Genomic DNA, 19,382 nt, shown 5'->3' with positions numbered 1-19,382 from the left:
TGATTGCACTCTATGTTTTCAACTCCTTATACATTCATCTATGATGTAAATGTTTGATGTTAAGCATTCTATTTATCAAAAAAGGGGAGCACTGAAATGATCTGGACTGCATTACGTTACAGTTTTCAGTTTGTACAAAGGACATCTGTGGACATTCAGAGGTGATTTACTGCACATTTCACTAGTCAAAGAGACTGTCGATCACTGTTTATTGGGGTGGTGGGGAGGGAAGCAATTTTCTCAGCAAGATGAATTCAAACATCTTCAGCCATATGCAGATGAATCCTTCAGCAACATCTTCAAAACATAAAAATGTGTTTGAACTGCTATACTTAAGGAAGGTACTGAGGCTGATCTATGATGTAATTTTACGGCTAAATTTTTATTCCATTTGGTAATAAAATTCCTTACAAAATAAGGTTAGCAAAGATCTGCTAATGTAATTATTAACAGGAAGCAGACACTTTCTCAGTTATCTCAATAGATTTTATACAATAGCCTTACTCACATTAACACTGTAAATGGTGGTGACGGTAGTATTGCTATAGTTAATATTAGGAGATTGTACTCTACAATCCATTTCCTCAAAGCTAAGACATAGTTTGGATTTATGTATGTACAAGAATGTAGAATAAGAATAAGTCAGACTTGGGGTAGTGTTATTGGAAGAAATCTTGGCCCTTAATTGATTGCTGAGGTTTCCATTTCATATGCCTGCTGTTTTGATCAGAAACATACCATGAAAAGGTCAGAGAAATCCACCACTCTGCACACAATCATTTATTCTACTCTAGTTCATAGAATCTTATCCTATGTAAGAAAGCGTTTGAACAACCCGAATAAAAATCTGTGGCAAGGCGTTAATCTGTGTGTAAGCTGTTTAATACACATTTTAACCAAGCTTAAATGACTTACATATTTTTTAGCCAGAATTAATAATTGGTATCATTTTGCTGTCTTTGTAAATGTGAAATCAGCCAGAATGAGCTAATTTTGCTGTGGGAAAAAGCATTTGACAGCTTTCTCCAGTTTGTGCAGCCAAGTGAATGAGAAGTCCTTAGGGAATTCAAAATCAAAGACATCCTTTTAGCTGAACTGTTAAATTAAATGAAAGCACTAGAAGGCAATTTACCAGCTTTTGAGACTCAATGTACAAATGTTTATCACTGAATTTGAGATCCTGCAGCATTTAGCCTTTTTAATGCCAGTGGGACTATATTGCAGTTGGGAAATTGGCAGCTCCTTTCCTGGTAAATGAGTGCTTTAAAAATTAGCATCGCATGGTCAGAAACAGAAAGAGTAAACAAACTAAAATCGACAAGAACACGTTACTTCTTGAGAAGCTGCCGAAAACACAACAGAAATGTTAACATTTGCAGATCGGACTTCTGTTTCAGCACTGAAAATAAATGAGCTTTTGAAAGCTGCTTATACTGCAGGGGGCAGTAGTGTTACATGTGTAAAGCTTCTCAGCCAGAACAGATTTCTGTTTTGTAAAATCATGAGGTGATGGGATTCTTTCCTTGTGCAAACAAATCTTATTATTCTAATTGTAGTGTGGTTACTTATAAACCAATGATTCAAATGTGTCTTTGAACATTCATTATCATCCGTAGGTTTCAGCGCCATCTGCTGCACATTCAAGTGGGGATGGTCAGAATTTAGGATAAGGGTGTGAGGAAAATATTAAGTTATAGACAGCTGGGTAGGATCTCAAAAAATTGAAATCAGCAGTGGTTGGGTTTAGATGTGTCAAAAATCAAGCTGCTGATTTTTGATTTTTTTAATATATATATATAATGCCAATTGCGTCGTCTCAAAGGGAATCAGAGGCCTTAGGAAGGGAAATGGAAGAATAAAGGAATGGAAGAATAGGGGAATGGAAGAATAGGGAAATGGATAGTGCTGGTGTTGTGAAGGAGGGAAGAAGTTTTGCAAAAACAAGCAGAAGTGTTTCAGAAACCAGCAGTGGCATAGGGACAAGATAGGATTTGGAGAATGTTTTAGAAAATACCATTATCTGACTTGATTGGTATCAAGTGTTTTCCCTTTAATGTTTTCTGTAAATGTTAGGGGATGCATCTAACGCTAGCATTCTAATGTTTGACTGATGGAAGAAAAAGTCATACTACAGCACACAGGTAAGTAACTCACACCAGAGTTGATCCTATTGTCAAAACATTGATAAGAACATTTTTACTGACTTTTTCCCCATAGGAGACATAGTAAAATTCTGTGAACAAACAGTACAGAGGAGGCAGTCAAGTGCTAAAGTATATCTTCTACTACTAACACTTACAGAAGATAGGGTATGAGGGAGTGGAACAATTCACTTCAAATGGTAAAAAGGAGACATGGGGGTGGGGGGGGGGCAATTTTCAGCCTGGCAGCTCGCCAGTGGCATGTTAATAAGGCTTCAAAATGGCTCGGGTCTCACGTCTGCACGAACGGGCAGGTCTCTCTCCATTTGCACTCCGCCCGTTTCGGACATTACTTTAAAATAGCTTCTGGGGGAGTCAGTTGGCTACAACAGTTGGGAGTGAGTCTATAGCATATCTTACAATGGGATGTCTGTTATAATAACACTGACTTTATATAAAATAAATATGCATTTTCTATGGCTGTGATTGACAAATTGTGAGAGAGAAGATTTTAATTATGTAAAGATCTGAAATATGAATGAATGGATGTGAAATGATGGCTAACTGTCAGTATTAGTGTGTGATGTCTGAGAACTTAATTTAGATGACTGGTGTGGGAAATAGAAAAAAATCACACTGGTACAGTAGGGGGTGCTCTGTTAAGGTTGGTGTTGGAGCACAGTCGTGGAGCTTTACCTTGCATCTGGTTGTGCTATACCTGATCTGGGAGTGCTTGATACTAACACTGGGTGCCTGAAATGGGAAAGAGAGCTATAACCCATTACTAAAATTCCTCCCTCGATGGGCACAAAAATATTTAAACTTAAAAATGCTGGACTTTTACATTATATAATAGAATATACTCCTTAAATAATTGTTCTTTTGGGCACCAAAGTAGGACACTGTGGAGGGGCTGGGTGTTGGATCATGCCAGCAAGCTTCTACACAACTGAGTTCCTAATCTCAGCTGTACCATTATGGAGAAACACTTGAATGGAAGCCAACTTGCCACATAGAGGGAGGGAATGTCAGCAAACCATTCTCATCTCAGAGCTTTGAAGTGCGGTAGGTAAAGTTTGGATCAAGCTAGGTGGGTTGGATGATGCTCAGCCACTTTTGATGGAACACTTTGCTTCTCCATAATACCACATCTAGCAGTACAGCTGGAAACAAAAAAAATCTCACCCCACTGAAGCAGGCAGCTCTGACACTCAAAACTTGCAACCCTTTTATTAGGAGTTAAGCACTCATCAGCTTGAGCTAATAGGCTATCCCTGAAAACTCATTTTCAACCCACAGTGTGAAAATATTGAACAATTTCTGCAGTAAAAAAGCTAAAGCATGAAGAATATTGATTTATTAATAGCAGTCTCTTTAAAGTTTGTTAATCACTCCCCTGTCAGGAGATTAATTCCTTTGTGAGAATTGAAAGCTAACATTTTCCAGATTTTATGGCTTTTGATAGAAGCCACCAAATATGGCTGGTATAGTTTATTTCACTTCTGTTATGTAGCAGAAATTTCCATTTAGCTGTAATGGGTAGTCTGATCAGTAGGACATAGGTCATGGCATGTGAACAAAAAGGCAAAACAATATGCACATTGGACAAGTACTGCACATACTCCAAAATATACAAATCTTCATTCTCTTTTTGTTTTCCTACTAATTTTCTCCTGCCCTCTCTTGAAGGCATTAACTTCTTGCCAGGGTACAGTTCCATGAAACCCACGATTGGGTTAGCCCTCTAGTACCTCACTCAAGTGACTATTTTTCATATGTGGACCATGATGGTGAGTGTCAGCAGGATATTTAACTGTGGTGGGCATCAGTCATTCCTAATCCTGTCCCCTACTTCAATATCCACACATGTGCATTTCCAGCAGGAAAATTATGGATAGCGATCAGGAGTGGAAACCAGGGCTAGTTCTGACCTTCCTAACTCTGACTCTGAGGCCTGTTGTAATGCCTCTATTGTCATTTCAGCCAGATTGGCTAAATCAGCACAGACTGTGGTTCAAACCTGGAACCTTCCTAATCTGTATAACTCAGCTACTCATTGGATAACCTCCAGTTAGAATTTATGCTTGTATTAAAGTGTAAGGGACATAATAGTGCTAATTTCCCATGACTGCGTACAGCTTTGCCAATGGGAACACATATCAAGAACTTGGATATGTGCTCCCTACAATTTTCCGTTCATTATAATGAATAGATGGAAAATCACGGGAGTGCATGCCCTAAATCCCAATATTCCTGCCCAGCAAGGCTCTGTGGTGAGATTGTGAATGCTTAAAATTACCCCAAATGTGTCTAACAAAATGTAACACTATTCTTTCCTACATTACAGCAGTGACTACACTTCAAAGGTACTTTGTTGGTTGTAAAGCGCTTTGGGACATCTTGAAGTCGTGAAAGGCACTATATAAATGCAAGTCTGTCTTTCTTCTTTCTTACTGTTTTGTCCATGTTATATTTTTCTCTTGGATCATTTCATCATCCAGCGATGTTGATGTTCACTTTTATCCCAAACAAACAAGTTTGTGCTTAATTTTTAACATACAAGCATTTTTCTTTTTTCTCTCCAGGTTCACCCTGTATCACACACACGCATATTCCTTGGCCAAGAATGGATAGGAGACCTGCTTCCAGGCCTCTGCCAGTGCCATTTTTCAATGCCAGTAAGAGATGTGAAAATGTAGACCATATTCTCACTCATAACCTTCACCTCCTTTAGTGTGGGGATCTGCCCGGTCTCAGTTTGGTGCCTCCCCTGACTGCACATTCAAGAACAGGTACTGTAAGCAGTAAACAGGATCCTCCCACAAATCGGCAAAGTACATTGAAGTAAAAGTACCACGAGTGCAATTTAATTGCACTTGCCTTGCAGCAAGTTATGTTGTTGTTGAGTTGGAAGTTCCCACTTGCCTCTAAGATTAACTAAATGACTACATTGGTCAGCCAATATCAATTTAATTGTCATTACTGTTAGTAAAAATAAACAGTTTCAGCATGTAGCCTTAAACTATTTTACTGTCTCATTCAAACACCGTTCCACATCATGAGATCTGGATGGTGTGACTTTCACCTTACTTATATGGGTCAGATGTTATGATTTTGTTTGTTTTTTGACCAGTCATCCAGTGCTACTGATGCCAGAAAGTACCCACAGGCCGCACAGGTTGTTGAAGACTAGCTCACGGCCAACATGCTGCAATACCGTGGTGTCAAATCTTCCTTTGGCTAATGGCCTCAATTACAAATTTCTAACCCCTTTGACGGCTGTAAGGCTTTTTTTTTCTTTTACAACAAACACTTATATTTGTTTTCATTCAGATATATTTTAAAATCCATAATTAAGACAAATTTCAGGATGGACTATCAGGGTTGTGGACCTAGACCAGTAATTACAAACCGCATTCCCGTGAATTATGTGCCAATTGGTGCAGTGTATGCCGATGGAGAACTGGTGTCTATTGCATGCATCCTTGCAATAACCAGTGAAGACTGTTAGTGCAGGCACACAAGGCACTTGCAACAGGAACTTCCGGTTCTCAGCTAAATGGCCACATATTGAAGGAAATGCTACAGCTTGGACTTAATTGTTAAAAACCTTGGAGGTCTGTGTACAATTATTTATAATAGCATTACTCAGTTGGATAAAAGAAAATCTGACAATAATAATAAATGGTCTTTTTGATCTCAACAATTACAGTGAAAGTGGAGCTTTTCTTTAAAGTGATTGACTTCCTGTTGGTGCTTAGAACTATTTTGGATTGTAATGCAGATTTCAGTACAATTTTTCTATGTAACAATTTTTGGGACGTGTCAGTTGGATAATTCCTAAATGGATGACAATCTGGATATTTCTTTCTACTTTGGAATAAATGAGTATTTTAATTTAGAGGTCTAGTGGTATGAACATGTGCTAGCCAACTCCCGTTTATTGCATGAGGAAATAATTTTCCTTGCAATGGGGGGCCCAATTTAACTAAGATGCTCACTTCTCTTCCAATTCCACAAGAATTTCAATCTGATAATTGTCTGTGTATTTGCATTCTGTTTTGTGTTGTCACGGTGGTACATATCAACATTATCAGTGGAACTAATGTTCCCCGGTAGCAATACGGAGCACCTGGTTTTTGCTGCCAATGTAATGATATTGTGAAGCGCTGGTTGTATCATTTCACAACACTGTTAACTGTTTCCTTACTTCTGGAAATGGTGTGTACGCTAACATGTGGCTAATGTTTCCATTCTGTGTAAGATATTTCCTGTTGGATTCAAGGCGAACATCATAATGCTGTTTTCACCTTAATCTTCAATGCTTTTATGAACCACAATGTATATTTGTCCAACACAGATTGAACAGCAAAACTAGCTTAACCCACAGGTTAGATTAAAAAAGTATGTATTAGGTCTGCATTTAATTTTTTTTAACTATTTAGTTGTGTGTTGTTTGTAATTGATATGTCATTGGAAAGGACAAACCAGGCAATGCAGGCTCAACTAGAGGGCTGTGAGTTTGAGCCTCAATCTTAACTTACATTAAAACTTATCTGTCCTTAGTGGGAGAAGCTTCATTAGCTCTAAGTGAAGAGGCTAGACATTTTACAAAGAGCACAGGGCACAGAATAGTGGGCGGGGTAGGGCAGTGATTACTAAGAAGTGTGTAGAGGCAGCAGTTAAGACTGAAGGAAGGGGGATACAAACAGGAAAAGTGACATCTTAGCAACAGCTAACCAGTGACAGAAAATCCTTGAAATAGCTCCCCTAGTGGCTGAATTCCTGGTCTATGCTAAATTAACTAATCTCAGAGTGATGGTGGGGATTCAGAAGGGGAAATAAAATGGACAGGGTTCCCACTTCTGAATGCTGTTCAGTTATGACTGTTGGAATTGCACATATGTGGATGTTGGGTGAGGACAGAATTGAGCTCAGCTGCAAAGGCCCGCATAGTTGAATAGCCAGTCGCTATTCACTGTGCAAGCTCACACATGAAGTATAGTGGTTTGAATGAGGTATCAAAGAATCACCTATCTTTCAGAAGAGGGGTAATGCATAAAATTGGAAAAGAAAAAATACTCAAAATGGTTTATTGGGTTGTGGAAGAAGAATAATTTCTTTTCAATGGAGCTGTCTACCATTCAGATAAAATATCTGGATTGTGGAGTTCCAGAATAAATTACCTATTCAGTTACTGCTAAACTACTGCCTGATGAAAGGAACAGTTCTCACCGTTAATAACACAGGTGACATCCTTCTGCACTAAGTTTATTTGCAGAGCCTGAAATGTCCATTACTGTCTCTGTAAAAAATGGTATAAAGGCAGCTGATATTTTTATTGTCAAAAAGAATTGGTAATAGCAAGTATTATACAGATTACAACTTTTAAAAACATATTTCATCATCTCACTTGTGGGAAATCTAACAATCTCTTTAGTAGAGGCCTCAAACCGTATGCAGGAACTTAACACTACAATGTTTACAGTGTTTTACAGTGATATATGCTATTCAGAGTTGCTATATAATAATTTCTGATTATATTGTGGGTTTTTTCAAATATGTTTTAATCGATCACGTCTGTTCTTTAAATTATTTTGTCTTAAAATGTGATTTTATTACATTTCCAGGAATTCTCTGTGATTTATGTTAAAAGTTGTGAGATTGCTAAATAGAATCCACAGGACTAAAAAGATTAATCAAGAACAAAACAGCCTGTTTATTATGAAGAACTTCATTTGTTAGATATGTTGAAAAAAGATTCTACTTCTAAGTTGTTCACACTTGTCATATAATTTGTGATTACGCAGTATATTGATGCTGATAATTTTCCATTCTTCCATTCATATATCTCCTTGAAGGCCATCTGCCTCTTTGAACATTCCTTCAGCTGGATAAATGGGACAGATAGGCCACAGACTTTTCCACAACCAACTAAGCCAAGCCTGCTCTGATGATGAACTTTGTCATGATTTTTGTCTCCTGAGAAAGCTCATTACATGGATCTTTGTGTCACAGGAACACAAAGTGAGGATTCTAAATGCTGCATTACAAGGGATGCATTTCTTCCAACTTCAAGGGAGATAGTAGGAACAAAAAATTAACACAATTTCTATATCAGGTATAGTTTAAATATAATTAAATAGCTTTTGCACTGGCAGATCTGAAGTATGTATATCAGAAAGTTCAGTTGAAAGTGGGAGAAAATCCAAAAGATGAGCTAATAACCAATCTAAAAGATAACAAACAGTATAGCTGTTCAGTGTGCATGGTGTTGTTAGCTTAGCAGATGTGTATAGTTAAATCCTAAAGAAATGTATTTGTATATCACTGGTTAATAGTCTTTCCACCCTACTTAAGACTTCCAAAGTGACAAGCCAATAATAAAGCCAATTCGCTGCAATATAAAGATTATAGATGGCTGTGGTCAGAGGCTATTTCAATGGCATCACTTTGTACATCAACAAATTAATATTGCATGGATGTTATTTCAAAGGCTCACGAAGATAGTAATCCATTATTGAGGCCACTAAAGCAGATGGTTCAAATTGTATGCAGATACCCATTCTTGCTTTTACGCATTATATCTAATAATAGTGTTGAACTGTAATGAATTGTTTCATAATCGATTCCATCTTCTTTCCATTAGCAGACTTCAATGTTCTCAAATCTGTGGAGAGAACTCATTTTCCAGCGTTTTAATCATTCAAAAAGTGAATGCCTAATTCGTTAAATGAAATGGACCATGATCATTGAAGCAAAGATTCAATATAATCATGCCAAATTAGGTAGATTTTAATAAATTACATCCTTCCTTCCCTATTTAAATATGTTCATAAGAATGGACTGTTTGCAAACACAGAAAAGGAGTGCCTCACAGGATTCTAAGAAGCCACCTCCTCCAAAAAGCAAACAAAATTGTCTCTCGCATTCCTCATCTACTCACTCTTCTAAATCTCATCTTTAATATATAAATGTCAGTTTTCTGCAATCCGTTAATATTTTTAACCAGTGAAAGTATTCTGACCTTACTGGTTATTTAGTACAAAAAGACCAATTATTTCAATTTATATGAATTTAATGAACCTTGGTCAGCTATAAATATCCCTATACAAGCATGATTCTTTTAAACATTTCTGAAAATGCTCTAAGTAAAAGGCATCTATAGGTGCCTACAACTATTTTCTATATTTAATTTATAAGATTTGCATGCATCAAAGGAAAGCCGAACTGAGTTTTAATGTGCATAAAATAGGCATTAGCATTTTAAAGAGGCAGATTAACACATTAATCCAGGCTTTGGTATGCAATTTTCATACTCTGCCGCCATTAAAAACTTCACAGTGGGAAACTCTTAATGAAGCTAATCGCAGGGTTTTATTTTTACTTAGTTAAGTGATAATGGGCAGCATAAAAACTTTATTTCTGATTATTATTCAGAGGCTTACCATTGAATGGTGTGCTAAAAAATACTTTATTAAAAATTAAATATCCATCTTGCATACATATTACATATGTAGAAAAACAGTTCAAAAAATGCAAATGATGCAGATCATTCAATCACACAGTTATTAATTATTAACAATGCCCTGTGCAAGGGTGAGTGTTCAATGGTGTAAAATAAAAAGCAGAAAAACAAATTCTTTGGAATGAATGCAGAACAAGGAAAACAAAAGATGGAAATGAATAAAATCAAATAACCTTTATAAATCTTAATTATAGTGCATGCGAATGGAAATTAACTCATTTTAGTGTTTTTCAAGAAAACAGGTTATCCATATTAAAGCATCTGGTCCTGCGAGATTTTCCAGTAGTCTTTATTTGTTCTCCTCATATACTGAACGCATTGCCTCCAATGCCTCCACGGTCACTTTTAATTTCCCAATCACCACTGCGCTGTCCTGGGGATCAACAACTGTAAATAAATCAGAATGTCATGTGATAAATGATTCACTGCATGTCACGTTGACAACTACATGACTCTGTACGTTTGTTTAATGATCTGAGTTAGTTTTAAATGACACAATGTAAGACTTCCACACACACATACAAAAACTCCGATACAGTTTTTAATATCGATCTACATAGTTTGTTAGGCAAGTTGTTTTGGTGCTCACTAGTATGGCGGATGCCAACAACAGGTATTCTATCATTTTTTGTATCCTATGTCGGCATGAAGCACTTCAGCTCAGATACAGCAAGGCCAAATACAATATAAAGCTGTCTCTACTCTCATTCCAAACAATTAACCTTAACCCCAATCGTGGAAGAAGACCCTCTATTGCACAAGCATTCTACCCATTTCCTACCATCCCTATGGGATCTGAAAGGGGGCAAACTATATATTAAATAGAAATGACAAAGGGCAAAAGAATATAAGGTGAAATTTTCCAACACCCGGTGCCACCAGCATTAAAAGTGTCATCGACCCTTTTCTCTTCCCCTTTCTTATTCTTCTGTTTTTACTTCTCTCCACTGTTTGTTTCTGCAACCATGGGCGGGGAAAGTCACCAGCATTAGGACTCTACAAGTGGGTGAAAAGGAAGAAAGACTTGCATTTATATAGCGCCTTTTATGACCTCAGGACGTCCCAAAGAGCTTTACAGCCAATGAAATACTTTTTTGAGGTGTAGTCACTGCTGTATTGTAGGAAATAATGGCAGCTAATTTGCATAGAGCACGATCTCACAACTATGATCTGTTTTAGGTGTTGGTTGAGGGATAAATGTTGGTCCAGGTCACCAGGAGAACACTCCTACCCTTCTTCAAAATAGTGCCTTGGGATATTTACGTCCAGCTGAGAGGGCAGGCGGGGCCTCGGTTTAACGTCTCATCTGAAAGACGACACCTCTGACTGTGCAGCACTCATAGGAACTGGAGTAGGCCATTCAGTCCCTTGAGCCTGTTCTGCCATTCAATGAGATCATGGCTGATCTATATCCTAACTCCATTTACCTGCCTTGGCTCCATATCCCTTAATACCCTTGGGTGGCAAAAATCTATTGATCTCAGATTTAAAATTATTAATTGAGCTAGTAGCTACTGCTTTTTGTGGGACAGAGTTCCAAACTTCTACCATCCGCTGCGTGAAGTGTTTCCTAACTTCTCTCCTGAATGGCCTGGCTCTGATTTTAAGGTTATGTACCCTTGTCCTAGACTCCCCCACCAGTGGAAAAAGTTTCTCTCTATCCTATCAATTCCTTTCAAAATCCTAAAAACCTCAATCAAATCACCCCTTAATCTTTTATATAGAAATACAAGCCTAGTTTATGTAATCTCTTCTCAATATTTAACCCTTGGTGCCCTGGTAACATTCTGGCGAATCTGCGCTGCACTCCTTCCAAGGCCAATATATTCTTTCTAAGATGCGATGCCCAGATATGTACACAGTACTCCAGATATGCTCTAACCAGGGCTTTGTATAACTGTAGCAAAACTCCTCCCCTTTATATTCTAGCCCTCTAGATATAAATGCTAACATTCCATTAGCCATTTTGATTATTTTTTTTAGTGATCTGTGTACACGGACCCCCACTGTTCCCAGCTTTTCACCAAAATACTAGGTACAAAATGGATGACCTCACATTTATCTGAGTTGAAATCCATCCGCCACAGTTTTGTCCACTCACTTAATCTATCAATGTCTCTTTGTAATTTCATGCTCCCATCTACACTCCCTTAGTACAGCATTGAAGTGTCAACTTAGATTATGGGCTGAACTTTCTGGAGTGGAACTTGAACCCACAACTTTCTGGCTCAAAGGCATGAGTGTTACTACTGAACCACGGCTGAAGCACTGGGACTGTGGTAGATTTGAGGTATAATTGGTGCTCAGGGAGGCTAAAAGCTGCACAGGGACTCAGGTAAGTTGGCCAGTTTCAGCAGCAGCATTAATAGTGACTACGTGTGGGACTTGGTGGGGAGGGATGCTGCAGATAGTGCCATATAGTGGCAAAAGGGCTGTGAGGTTTCTGACAAACTCCTTGTTGTGTGTTTCCCTTAGTCGGTCGGAGAGGGGGAATAGGAGTGCTGGTATATTCAAGCTCAGCAAACCTGTGTAAAACTTTTGGAAGGCTCTTTTGGGGTTGCTTCGTCGTCTGGCCAATCCCCAACTGTGACACTCCACCCCCTTTCGAAGCGGAGAGCCACACTAAATGAGGTGAACATCTGAGCTGTTGGTGAGGAATGATAGAGATGGACAGTACTGACGAAGGAGGAAGCCTCCGAAAGCTTGTGATTTCAAATAAATCTGTTGGACTATAACCTGGTGTTGTAAGACTCCTTACATTTGTCCACCCCAGTCCATCACCGGCATCTCCACATCATAGACCCTTCATGATTTTGAATACCTCTATCAAATCTCCTCGCAACCTTCTCTGTTCCAAGGAGAACAACTCCAGCTTCTCCAGTCTATCCACGTAACTAAAATCCCTCATCCCTGGAATCGTTCTAGTAAATCTTTTCTGCACCCTCTCTAAGGCCTTTACATCTTTCCTAAAGTGTGGTGCCCAGAACTGGACACAAAACTCCAGTTGTGGACGAACCAGTGTTTTATAAAGGTTCATCATGACTTCCTTACTTTTGTACTCCATGCCTCTATTTATAAAGCCCAGGACATTGTATGCTTTTTTAACCGATTTCTCAACCTGCCCTGTCACCTACAACGATTTGTGCATATCCCAGATCTCTCTGTTCCTGCACCCCATTTAGAATTGTGCCCTCTAGTTTATATTGCCTCTCCTCATTCTTCCTACCGAAATGTATCACTTCACATTTTTCTGCGTTAAATTTCATCTGCCACGTGACCGCCCATGCCACCACAGCCTGTCTATATCCTCTTGATATCTATCACTATCCTCCTCACTGTTCACTACCCTTCCAAGTTTTGTGTCATTTGCAAATTTTGAAATTGCATCCTGTACTCTCAAGTCCAAGTCATTAATATATATTAAGAAAAGCAGTGGTCCCAGCACTGACCCTTGGGGAACACCACTGTACACCCCCCTCCAGTCCGAAAAACAACCGTTCACTGCTACTCTCTGTTTCCTGACAATTCTGTATCCATGCTGCTACTGCCCCCTTTATTCCATGGGCTGCAATCTTGGTGACAAGCCTACCGTGCGGTACTTTATCAAATGCCTTTTGAAAGTTCATATACACCATATTAACTGCATTGCCCATATCTACCCTCTCTGTCACCTCATCAAAAAACTTTTATCAGGTTAGTTAAACATGATTTGCCTTTAACAAATCCGTGTTGGATTTCCCTAATCAATCCACACTTGTCCAAGTGACTGTTAATTCTGTCCCGGATTATCGTTTCTAAAAGTTTCCCCACCACCGAGTATATTTTAAATGCCGAACACCAGTCAAAGAATAACCTCCAATGGTTGGAATGTGGAGGGAGGAGATCCTTATCGAGGGCTTCACGAACAGCCATCCAAAACTGAAGATACCTGAAGACTTGTGTTGTCTACAGGGAAGCTCAGGATGCGACTGTAGATATGAGTTACTGACTGAATACATCCTCACACTATAGAGCTAAAATAAACAGAATACCAACAAATGACTAATTCTTAAGTAAATTATGGGATTATTAATTTCCTTCATCCCATTCTTTTGGTAATGTTTTCTCCCTCTTAGGCCCATGACACCACACATCATTTTGTAGCTGACAAGTGATCTACTCTCAGACTTTGGTGCATGGCGCACTATAACTGACTGTTGAGTGGTACACAACAACAGCTTGGGGTGAGTCCAATTTTCCCACTCTGACAATTCACTTAACTGCCACTTGGTGTGTTATCCCTAAGGCCTGAGCAAGATTGATAAATCACTGTGTGGGAAATTGCAGGCACCACTCTGCGGTGGTGACTATTTTTTGAGCAAACTGTTCTTTAACAGTGTAGTCGGGAAAAGGACTTCAAGCAGGACTTGCTTCATAATTGAACATAAGTTTCTCTTTTGAAGTGTACTCATTGTTGTTATGTAGATAAGCGTGGCAGCAAAACAGTGTACAGCAAGATCCCACAAACAACAGACAAGATGAACGACCAGTTAATCTGCTGATGGTGTTGGACGATGAAGGAATATTGGCCAGGGCACAGGGAGAACTTCCTGCTCTTTTTTTGAGTAGAACCATGGGATCTTTTATGTTCACCTGAACAGGCAGGCAGGTTTAATGACTCATCTGGATGATGGCACCTCTTTGTGCCACCTAATTGTAGGAAAAAAAGTTGGACAAAGCTCTAAACGACAGTATAAAAACCCCCAGTCTTAGTATCATTGTTGTCCTTCTGCAAGTATTACTTCAGGGTGAGCATAGTCAGTATTACTTCAGGGTGAGCATAGTCAGTATTACTTCAGGGTGAGCATAGTCAGTATTACTTCAGGGTGAGTATAGATTATATGCTCAAGTCCTGGAGTGGGGCTAGGACCCACAACCTTCTGAATCAGAGGTGAGTGTGCTATGAACTGAACTAAACTATTACCTTACATTAAACTTCCTTAGATCATGCACAAGTCCTAGGAGAAAGGTTTTAGTCAAATCAGACTCGCGCCAATAACTACCTACAGCCACATGGTGTGTACTTTTCAAGCTCACAGTAATTAATTTAAAGAATGGAAAACTGGCCAGGATCCCTTACAGGCATGCAACCTTCCCTGTCCAATTTTCCTCTATGTGCTGCAACCAGGTGATCCGATACACAGGCAGGAATAAGAGAATTCATCCCAATCTGTGCATTCCATCTAGACAGGCTACTTCAGCTGTACAGAGACCAATTTAAGGTGGCTAAAGTATTAGGACAGCTCCATCCCACCTACCAAAAAAAGAGTAACACAAGGTTTCTTAAAATGTTAATCAGGCAGGATCTATGATCTGCCACATAACTTCCACTACTACGTCACCCTGTGGAGAATGTACTTGTTGGTGCCTTTAATATGGTGGTGATGAGAATTATAATTATGGGGATAGATTTTAACTTTCACTATCAGGTGGAAAACTGACAGTAGCAGATTAGTCGCCCATTGTACACACCGCCCGAATTTCCTTTCCATTAACTTGAATGAAAAGGAAATTGAGCGTGGTGTATAATGAGCAGCCGATCCGCTACTGCCAGTTTTCCTCCTGACGGTAAAAGATAAAATCTGCTCCATGGTGTCTTGACCGGTCAGAAAATTTGGAATCATTGCCTTAACATGGATTTCCCCAGCACCCAACACCTTCTCTCCATTAAGTTGGTTGTGGTCTTGTATAATGTGTAATAAGGACCGTGGGTGTTGGATTCCCAGATAAACACCCTTGCACCACCAGATCTAAGCCGCCAGTCATATACACACACTTGATCATTGCCTAGGTGATGCAGCGACATCCTGCGTGAAGTTTGCTTTGCTGGCTGCTGTTGTGAGCAACCCCCAGATCTTTTCCTTGGGCTAGTTTGATACATAAGGCTTCTTCATCGTGGATGAGATGTGGCATTGAACCATTACTGTGCTGCACCAGGCATCCCAGATGAGCTAGTGACATCTCCTTGGAGTAGAATGATCCTGTAAGATTTGACTACTGTGAGGTGAGTTCTCAGGTTCACCCAGCCCTGCTTGGGTTACGCTATCCGGGTCCCCTGTGAAAAGCCTTGTATCGAGTGCTCTCTGCATGTTTCATCTGTGTTTGGAATTTAAAAAGTAGGTCTTGTGCCTGTGGAAGGACTGGCCACCTGACTATGTTCAATACCATAAGCATCCATTGCAGCTGATTGTATTGGATGGGCTCTTTTTTCCAGCCCCAGCCTACTCCTCATTTAGCAAGTTTGCCATAATTTCCTTATTGTTAATCTCCACCCATGTAGCAATACAGCAGTATTTTTAATACTGCTATTAACCCATTTGAAATAAGATGGTTGATGTCATTGAAGAGAGGAATGCCATTGCAAACACTGAGCGCACACCTGCCGAAACAGCAGTAATCTCCAGGGTATAAAAACGTAGTCACTTCTAGATTAGGAGGAGTTCTTCCTGAAATAATATGGTTTGCATTGTAAGGAGATCTACATGCAAAATAACCATAGAAAGTTAACCAGGAGTAATGTGAGACACTGGGGCTATTTTCACTGCAGCTGAGGAGATTTAATAAAGATTTTCAAAATTTTGATAGAGCGAATAGCGAAAAACAATTTTCTGTGGTTAGGGAGTCAGTGAAGAGGGGTCATCAATTTAAAATTGTTGCTAAGAGAGTGACTGGGTTGTTGGATCATGGACTACTTTGCCACAGGAAATTGACCATTGCAGCTTTTAAAGGAGAATTGGATAAATAATTGAAGCAGAGGAAAATAAAGGGCTATGGGTATAGAATAAGGCAGTGGGATCAGTTTTAGATTTCCCTAGAAAAGAGCTGACACAGACACGATGGTGTGAATGTCCTCATGTGCTCAAAACGTCTATGTTTTTATGGTTAACCCCACATGGGGTATGGTAGTGTAGTGGAAATTCTCATCCTTGTTTTCGAATCCCTCCATGGCCTCGCCCCTTCCTATCTCTGTATGCTCCTCCAGCCCTACAACCCTCAGAGATCTCTGTGCTCCTCCAATTCTTGCCTCTTGCGCACTCCGATTTTAATCACTCCACCATTGGCGGCCATGCCTTCAGCTGCCTAGGCCCTAAGCTCTGGAATTCCCTCCCTAAACCTCTCTATCTCTCTCTCCTCCTTTAAGATGCTCCTTAAAATCAAACTCTTTGACCAAGCTTTTGGTCACCTGTCCTATCTCCTTATGTGGTTCGGTGTCAAATTTTGTTTGATAACGTTCCTGTGAAGTGCCTTGGGATGTTTTACTATGTTAAAGGCACTATATAAATGCAAGTTGTTGTTATGATAATGGACTAGTATTCCAGAGGCTGGACTAATAATTCAGAGATCGTAAGTTCAAATTCCACTGTAGCAGTTTGCGAATTTTAATTCAGGTAAAAAAAAATGTGGAAATAATTTTTAAAAACTGGTATCAGTAAAAGTGACCATGAAACTGTCGGATTGTTGTAAAAATCCAACTGGTTCACTAAGGATCTTTAGGGAAGGAAATCTACCATCTGTACTTGGTCTGGCCTATATGTGACTCCAGTCCCTCACCAGTATGGTTGACTCTTAACTGTGGCAACAAGCCATTCAGTTGTATCAAACATGCAGGCAAGCACCACTTTCTCAGGGCAACCAGGGATGGGCATTAAATACAGGAATGACAGCAATGCCCACATCCTGAGAATGAATTTTAAAAAATCTTGTGAAAAAAATGTTTACAATTTTACTGCAGCACCACAGCGAGGAAATCGCCCTCTGTTCTTATAATCCCTACTATATTTTCCCTCTTAAAAGAAGCAGGCTCTAATTCAAAGATGTGAAGCATCCTTTTCTATATAGCATTTAGAATTCAGGAACCACAAATATAATAGATTTCAATGTAGACTTAATAAGAAAAAGAAAGCTAGTATAGTGAGTTAATGCTTCGATCACTTTGAGCCACAGCAGGCATGTGCAATATTTCAGCCATTTTCCCACTTTTATCATTTGTTGCACACTGTTGTAATGAAAGCAGAGCTGCTGGTATATGTGAGTACAGCTTATCAATAAGTAAAAATAGATTTTCTTATTTGTTTTATCCAAGTTATGCTTTTTGTTTTTTTGTTCTTACAGAAATGCAAAAAAAAATCATTTTTCTTTACCCTAAACTTTTCACACAGCTAATGCAGAAACAAAGTAATGCTCTTAGAATATATGTGGATATTTTTGAATGCATGCTGTATAAACAGTACTTTAAATATATAACTGATAGCTTGATTTATTTTTATTAAATGAGCGCGGCTACTGATAAACTGCTGAGAAGAAAACTTTTCAAACATAGAAAGCCATTAGACATTAATAGTCTTGATGTACCGTGAGTTTGTAAAGTGCAGTGTCACTGGGTATAGTACCTAAGTGGAATCTGCAATTGGTTGAGTGTTTTCCCAAAATCATTCCAATTTTAATAGAAGACAATACTGCAAATATATTTTCATTTTTTACCTTTAGCTTAACTACTTGAAAACTTTCCCCAAATAACTGCCTGGCACAAATCCAAACGGTGTTCTACACAGACTTTATCATGTCCAAAGGCCTAATTAATTTTAAAGTTTCATATACTGGTCAGAACTGATTTTATTAAGCTGCTTTTATTACATCATTCACTATATGATATAAAACATTTTTCACCACCATCCGTTAACTCATTCCAGAGAGAAATGTCTTCAATGATTTATGTCAAATAGCAATAAAATAAAAGGTTATAGCTTGCTGAGATCACAAAGATAAAACTAATATCTTTCACTGTGCTTACTGCATTGATTGACTGATGAGTAATACTTGTTGATGTTAATGTAAGTGTCAGTAGCACAAGAGTATAATAAAACGGACACTAAGGGAAGACGTCCTCAGTTCACTACTTATAGCAAGATTGTAAACATGAATACAAAGAACATGTTTATGATTTGCTGCAAATAGTGAACAAGGAAAATCTTCCCCCACTGTCCGTGAATTTTCTGCTGGCTGTGTTGGAAGCTTTGCCCTAAGAAGCCACTTTCATTTAGATCTTTGGCCACTGGCTCCCGTAGTGCAGGTCTTTTGTAGCCTATGGCCACATCATGATAAACCTGAAAGATTTGTTTTAGACTGGTGCAAGGAAGACCTATTTTTCATTGAATCCTCCTGGCTACTGTTCCTACCAGGGCTAGTGAATGTACTGCTGGAGTGGCACCAATGGCATTTTGGTGGTGATGGCATCTGCTGCCCAAAGTGTCACAGTCAGTCCCACGCATGCAGAAAATGTTGAACTCTCATAGTGCAGCTGGTTTATAGGAAGACTGACTGCACATTACAAAACTAAATGTGGACTGCAGCTCAGTGAGCTTGCTCTCCCGAGACCAAGGCTGCAACGTAAAGCTCAAGAGTGCACACTCACTCTTTAGCTTTGGGCACTATGGGCACATTCCGCCCCTTTTTGAGACATTCTGGGAGCAGAAGAGCAGGGACTTGGAACGGAACGTGTTTTTGCCAGGCTTTTGCCTCTTAATGGTTGCCGATTTAATTTCTGATGGTGGGGGCTCTTCTTCCACCTGCCTCCCTCGGTCCTGATGCCAGTTTTGGAGGGGCGTTCGCAGGCTCCCTGGAAATCCCACCAACTACACCCTGTTGTGGGAAGTGGTAAGTAGCTCTGCCTCTAT

The 19,382-nt window shown here is 39.3% G+C and overlaps 1 protein-coding gene across 2 annotated transcripts in view; it reads right to left on the bottom strand.

Annotated features, from left to right (window-relative positions):
* Nucleotides 1-9,604: 9,604 nt before the first annotated feature.
* Nucleotides 9,605-19,382, bottom strand: part of rpgrip1l (RPGRIP1 like) — a 186,697-nt gene continuing 176,919 nt past the window's right edge. For both annotated transcript variants that reach the window (XM_067997882.1, XM_067997883.1), the window contains one exon: nt 9,605-10,056. In XM_067997882.1, the coding sequence (XP_067853983.1) occupies nt 9,959-10,056 (98 nt within the window). In that variant the 3' untranslated portion in view covers nt 9,605-9,958. The remainder of the gene's footprint in view (nt 10,057-19,382) is intronic.

Source organism: Heptranchias perlo, chromosome 16 (assembly GCF_035084215.1).
Source record: "Heptranchias perlo isolate sHepPer1 chromosome 16, sHepPer1.hap1, whole genome shotgun sequence".
Lineage (NCBI taxonomy): Eukaryota > Metazoa > Chordata > Chondrichthyes > Hexanchiformes > Hexanchidae > Heptranchias > Heptranchias perlo.
Note: the sequence above shows the minus strand (reverse complement) of the source record. Positions and strands in the feature narration are given on the sequence as shown.